Source organism: Arachis duranensis, chromosome 3 (genome assembly GCF_000817695.3).
Source record: "Arachis duranensis cultivar V14167 chromosome 3, aradu.V14167.gnm2.J7QH, whole genome shotgun sequence".
Classification (NCBI taxonomy): Eukaryota; Viridiplantae; Streptophyta; class Magnoliopsida; order Fabales; family Fabaceae; genus Arachis; species Arachis duranensis.
The window spans coordinates 2528337-2535102 of NC_029774.3; the positions used below are offsets into that span (position 1 = coordinate 2528337).

Here is a 6766-nt window from a genome sequence, read left to right on the forward strand (position 1 = left end):
AAAACATTCCATTCCGTCGAAGTGGCAAATTTCGGTGCTCTTTTACTAATTAAATAATGAGAGGGGCCAAATTTCAATCTATTACCTAAGGCAAGAATTACCAAATAGGAAAGGAAAAAGAAAAGGTGTCATAATATCAGAAAGCTAGGGGAAATTATGTATCATGAGAGTGAAAAAAGATTATCAAAAATGATTCCCGAGTAACATAATTGCGTTGTACCCCCATAGGGTCATGCCTAATGATTTTGCAACCCATCCTAGTTTACCAAGTGCCCATGCCCAACAAATCATCAAATATATATCGACCTCCTTCTCAACTTTTCAAAAATTTCAACTCCTTAATTCCCCTTTTGTTCCTTGTTATGAAATCAAATACATTCAAGTTCATATAAAATGCAATATTCTAAAACATATCACTATACTATATACTAGTCTTTCCGTTTTATATTATTTTTTTTACTTATACATAATGTTTAAGAAAATACTTAATTTCTATTAAAAGGATAAAAAAATCAGAAAAGAAAAATAGAATTATTTTTATTATTAATTTTTCTCTATTAATTCCAGAATTAGTAATCTTTTGAAATTAGAAAACCAGAATTAATTTATTAAAAAATTAAAAAAGAGAAATAATATGAAAGGGAGGAGTGGCGTGTTGACAGGGATGATAGCTTATTTTATTTTGGTGGAAAATATTACAGTGTTGCGGGGGTCCAAATAAGAAAGCGAAAAATTAGGCCCAATAAGGAAAAAAGGAGCGTTGACCAAAGAAATTGGGCCAAGAATAGGAATGGATGGGGTGTATAGTTTGACCCGACGTATGTATGGTGATGCAAAAACATAGGGCGGCAAAGGGAATGGAAAACGGGACACGTGTCGGGAGGAATTGAATATAGAAGGTGGGGGAGATGTGAATAATAAGCGCTTGATTTCGTTGATACGAACTCGTGCTTCGTCTGTCTCTGTCTGTGTTTGAAACCCAGGGCGGGCGGCCACCTGAGACCTAACTTCCATCTTCTTCTTCCGGTAAATTCCATCTTCTGTGTTAATAATTTTGAATTTGAATTTGAATTTGTTTCTAATTTTGATTGTTGATTGCAGATCTTGAAAGAAAATGGCAGACGGTGAGGATATTCAGCCACTCGTCTGCGATAATGGAACTGGAATGGTGAAGGCTGGATTTGCCGGAGACGATGCACCAAGGGCAGTGTTTCCGAGCATCGTAGGGCGTCCAAGGCACACGGGAGTGATGGTAGGGATGGGGCAGAAAGACGCGTATGTCGGTGACGAAGCTCAGTCAAAGAGAGGTATTTTGACTCTCAAGTATCCCATTGAGCATGGCATTGTTAACAACTGGGATGACATGGAGAAGATCTGGCATCACACCTTCTACAACGAGCTCCGTGTGGCTCCGGAGGAGCACCCTATTCTGCTCACGGAAGCTCCTCTCAATCCAAAGGCGAATCGTGAGAAGATGACTCAAATCATGTTCGAGACTTTCAACGCACCCGCCATGTACGTTGCCATCCAGGCTGTCCTCTCTCTTTATGCAAGTGGCCGTACAACCGGTATCGTTCTCGACTCCGGTGATGGCGTCAGTCACACTGTCCCGATCTACGAAGGCTATGCCCTTCCCCACGCCATCCTCCGTCTTGACCTGGCCGGCCGCGATCTCACCGATGCTTTGATGAAGATCCTGACGGAGCGTGGCTACTCTTTCACCACGTCAGCAGAGCGTGAAATCGTGAGGGACGTGAAGGAGAAGTTGGCTTACATTGCACTAGACTACGAGCAGGAGCTTGAAGCTGCCAAAACTAGCTCCGCCATTGAGAAGACCTACGAGCTTCCCGATGGACAGGTGATCACCATTGGCGCCGAGCGTTTCCGTTGTCCTGAGGTGCTCTTCCAGCCTTCCATGATTGGAATGGAAGCTGCGGGCATTCACGAAACCACATACAATTCAATCATGAAGTGTGACGTGGATATTAGGAAGGACTTGTACGGAAACATTGTTCTGAGTGGTGGTACCACCATGTTCCCTGGTATTGCTGATAGAATGAGCAAGGAAATCTCTGCTTTGGCTCCCAGCAGCATGAAGATCAAGGTGGTTGCTCCTCCGGAGAGGAAATACTCTGTCTGGATTGGTGGTTCCATCTTGGCTTCTCTCAGCACTTTCCAACAGGTCATTTTACTTTTCAACTTCATTATTCTATCATTATTCATTCATTCTATATATCACACTAACTAATTCATTCAAATGCAGATGTGGATTGCCAAGGCTGAGTACGACGAAGCTGGTCCTTCAATTGTGCATAGGAAATGCTTCTAAATGCTGCAACCTTTTCTTTCTACCTTGGAACAAAAATAATTCTTTCATTTGTTTTCTTTTTGTTGTTTCTCATTGTTGAACACATGGTTCATCTTTCATTATAAATCAACGCCATTGTTGAACAATTCATTCTTTACTATACAACATAATTTTTTGCTACATTTTCTTTTTCTCGAATATTCGTTATTTATGCTGTACTTTACTAGGATTGGAAAATGGAAAATATGAAAATGGACCTACCAAAGCACAAAGTCACATATCGATCTCATATTATTTTAATTAATTCACGTAAAACTTACGAGTTTTATTTCATTTCAATAAGTTTTAGGTAAATTTAAATCAACAATTTTTTACAAAGTATTTACATAATTCTGGATAGAGTAACAATAACTTATATATATTTATTACTTTAATGCAAGTAAGACAAAACTCACTGTCGACTCCATTACCTACCATAAATTTAGGATTTTCTCCACAAATATGGGGTTGGTTTTGAAATAAAGGAAAAACAATCATGGCAATCTAATTTTTATAGATGGTAAAATAACAAAAGTAGAAATACAATGAGTCAATGACATTAATAAAGTTTATCTATATAAAAAATTGTATAAAATGAAGAAAATATATTGCTAAAGCCTAAAATACTAGTGAAGCCAATGCACATTTTATCCTTGATCTCGTTGGTACGTTATTATTATTATTTCCCTTAGAAAAATTACTAAATTTACAGTTTTATTATATTTTATGGAAAAAAAACTCCTAAAATAAGTAGATTTATAAAATGATAAAATAAAAAAATATTAAATTTATAAATTTTATTATCTTAATTTAAAGATAATTAAATTTTTAGTTTTCTACTCTATCAATGAGCTTAGGTGCATGTTGATGAGTTGAGCCATTTTGTCTCATTTTCCTTCCTCTTTCTCTCGCTCTTTCTCTTTCTCTCTCTTTCTTCGCAAATCACATTCACACCACACGCTAAAGCCAACGCCAACGCCAACGCCATCGAGTCAGTGTAAAAGTCAAGCCTTTCTCTTCTCTTCAACCACCACCACCTCTCATCTAAATTAAATGTTCAATCTTCATTTCTCTTTCTCCTTCTTCTTCCTCCAAATCCAATAATGGAGCTCTTGCACCCTCCACTCGCAGCAGACGCCCTCCACCGCTACTCTCCTCCTCCCTCCACGAGCTCGCGCGTTGAGTTCCACGCGCTGGCAACCCCTCCTGAAGCCGCCGCTGAAGAGGACAAGGTGCACGTGGCAGTTGGCAAGTCGGTGGGAAAAGGTGCCACTTTGCTTCAATGGGCTTTCTCAAACTTCACCAACCCACACATTCTTTTGCTTCATGTTCATCAACCTTCTCCTTTCATCCCTACACTATGTAATTCCCCTCTACCCTAAAATTCCTTTTTTTTTTTTAATTTAATTTTGACATAGAAGTTGAGTTTCTTTGTTACTGTTTATATTTCGGTGGTTATTGGATTAGGGTCATAAGTTTGTCTTATTTGAAAAAAAGAAGGAAATATTGAGCTGTTTTCCTTCCAAATATAATTGAGTATCTTGATTGCTTTTAAATTCTGGTGGTATCCCATGAATTTGATTGATTTAAAGTTGGTATCTTTGAGCAGTAGGGAAGTTACCAGCATCTCAGGCTAATCCTGAAGTGGTCTCTGCTTTTAGAAGAGAGGAAAAAGAACAGGCCATGAGGCTTTTGGACAATTACCTGAGAATTTGCCGTGCAGCTAAGGTATTCTTTTCATGCTGATTTCTGCTTGTTCATTTACATTATTATGGTGATTTTTTTTCTTAGTTATATTTCTAAAGGAGAACTATTTTTGCCGCCTGGGAAATGTGGCTCAGGAATCAATCATATTGAGAAAGACCTATCAAATCTTATTGGCTGCCATTCTGTTTTATGTATTGTAGCTGCAGAATATGTGAATGATTATAACTGCCTTCTATGTATGCGTTGTTAAAATGTTCGTTTTAGACAAATATGTGATATGCAAGCTGTGGGAAAGAGATCCATTATCGACGGTCTTCGTGTAACTTTCTTTCCCAGGTTAAGGCAAGCTTTATGATGACGGAAGCTGATCAGGTCCAGAAAGGGATTGTTGATTTGGTTGTAGGGCATAATATTAGGAGGCTTGTTATTGGAGCAATACCCGAAGGGTAAGTAATGCTTTGATTGTCAGCTAACTTGCTGTTGAATCTCAATATTCTATGGAAACTGTCTGAGATTTTTCTTTTCCTTTTTCTTCCCTTTCATCTCTTTATTTGCTCTAGAGACTCACAACTAATAGCTAGAAGCATAGTATCTGCTTGTTTCCGTTTCTTTTTTTGGTTCCCTTTTTCTTTCATTGGAGGGATGAATGAATAACCTTTCCTCTTACAAAACCATAATGGAAAACTGCAGTTGGATGAAAGTCAAAAGGAATTCCAGGAAAGCAAATTATGCTGCCAAAAATGCACCCCCCTTCTGTAAAATATGGTTTATCTATAGAGGTAAACATATTTGGACAAGAGAAGCTTCTGAAAAACCTTGTTCTTTATCACCGTGTGAAACAATTGAAACAGAAGGCACTTTTGCTGCCGAATCAACTACATCCAGCGGTCCATTGCCCCAAAATTCTGCTGAGAGTTCTTCAGATACTCATTTAGAGGCTGAAGAAGAAAGAGTTAATAGTCAACTTGTTGAAGTCAAACAAGAAGCTGATGAAGCAGCAGATGAGTCTTTTGTTGAGCTATTGAAGTTGGAAGCTGAAGCCACTGAGGCCATAAGGAAGGTAAGGATAACTTAATGATTGATTCAGAGTTGTGTAGCAAAAGGTTTTTTTTGTTTTTGTGCTTTTATTTTTTCACTTTGTGTTTGTTGTAACTTTTAAGGAATGTAGCCAAACACAATCTTGCCTGCTGTGAGGGTCAGGGATGAAATATAGTGCTAAATGAAGTTTGACAAATTACTGGGATCCTATGTACATGTTTCCGAAACTTGTCAGAACTGTGAAACTACAAATGTATTGTTCAGAAATTTCTTGACACCATATTATGTGATTTAGCTGCATATCTTCAAATTATTGACAAGTGATAATATTAAATAGATAGATTTAGAGTTTCATCATGGTGTTTGTTCCAACTTGGGTTGTATGTTTTTTCTTCAGGTCAATTTGTTTGAATCTGCTCATGCACAGGAAGTAAAGCTCAGACAAGAGGCAGAGGATGAGTTGAGAACCACAGTAAAGGATCAACAAAAGCTCTTGGATGAGAATGAAGAAATTGGTAGTGAGTTACAAAGAACCATGAGAAGTATTGCCATCATAAACAGTTGTGTGCAGGAAACAGACCATAGGCGAGATGCAGCTGAAGATGAACTATCACTAATTCAAGCATCCATCTCCACACTCTGGCACGAAAAACAGCAGATCAGGCGACAGAAAATGGAAGCCATCCGCTGGCTGGACCGGTGGAAAAGCCGTGGGCAAGTTGGAGTTGCTCATTGTAATGGAGTTGTAGGATTTGCTGAGGAGCTACCTGAGATAGCAGAATTTTCATTATTGGATATTCAAAATGCCACATGCAATTTTTCTGAAAGCTTTAAAATTAAGGAGGGTGGATATGGCGCTATTTATAAGGGAGAAATGTTGGGTAGGACAGTTGCTATAAGAAAGCTCCATTCTCACAATTTGCAAGCACCTTCACAGTTTCACCAAGAGGTTAGTTCACCAAAATGGCCTTTGGTTTTTTGATGTGCTACACTATAGGACAACCATAATTCATCTCCTGAACAATCCTCTAAAGATAAATAAGTAATAGGGCTTGGTAACGTGCTAGTTTGTCTTACAAGTGCTTAAGCTGCTCTAATTGCAACCCTGGAATTATATATATATATATATATCGTTGGCATAACTTTGGATGCTTTAGATGGTTTTAGCTGAAAAGCCATGATCCGTGCAAACCAACAATGTCCTTGGTATCAAAAAATTGATGAGTGGATTACCCAGTTTGGTATGTATACAAACTGTGGTAACTCTGGACTTTCTGAAAACTCAAAACTCTGGAAATAAATAACTGTTCGTATTGGTTTTTAAACCTTCTTTCTTTTCTTTAGTTATATTCTTCTATGAGACGATTTGTTTGTTTGATCAAACTAATGCTTTGTGACTAGGTTCAAGTTCTTGGTAGTTTTCAGCACCCTCATCTGTTGACTTTGCTTGGTGTTTGCCCTGAAGCCTGGTCACTTGTATATGAGTACTTGCCCAATGGAAGTATTCAAGACAGCCTTCTAAGAAGGAGCAACATTTCCCCTTTAACATGGAATATCCGAACACGATGGATTGCTGAAATTGCTAGTGCTATCTGCTTTTTACATTCTTCCAAACCGGAAACTATTATTCATGGTGATCTGAATCTTGACATCATACTTCTTGATTCTGCACTT

General features: G+C 38.2%; 2 protein-coding genes across 2 annotated transcripts in view; both read left to right on the forward strand.

Moving 5' to 3' along the window:
• The first annotated feature begins 841 nt into the window (after window positions 1-841).
• On the forward strand, window positions 842-2463 carry LOC107476850 (actin). The gene is made up of 3 exons (XM_016096775.3): window positions 842-1026; window positions 1102-2182; window positions 2264-2463. The coding sequence occupies exons 2-3, from the start codon at window positions 1115-1117 to the stop codon at window positions 2327-2329; spliced, it is 1134 nt and encodes a 377-aa protein (XP_015952261.1). The 5' UTR covers window positions 842-1026; window positions 1102-1114; the 3' UTR covers window positions 2330-2463.
• A 1006-nt stretch (window positions 2464-3469) lies between these two features.
• The window catches only part of LOC107476849 (U-box domain-containing protein 33), a gene marked incomplete at its 5' end in the record, with an annotated part of 4422 nt that continues 1125 nt past the window's right edge, over window positions 3470-6766 (forward strand). The window contains 6 exon segments of the mRNA XM_016096773.3: window positions 3470-3709; window positions 3957-4075; window positions 4391-4500; window positions 4745-5114; window positions 5490-6041; window positions 6494-6766. Coding sequence (XP_015952259.1) covers window positions 3470-3709; window positions 3957-4075; window positions 4391-4500; window positions 4745-5114; window positions 5490-6041; window positions 6494-6766 — 1664 coding nt within the window.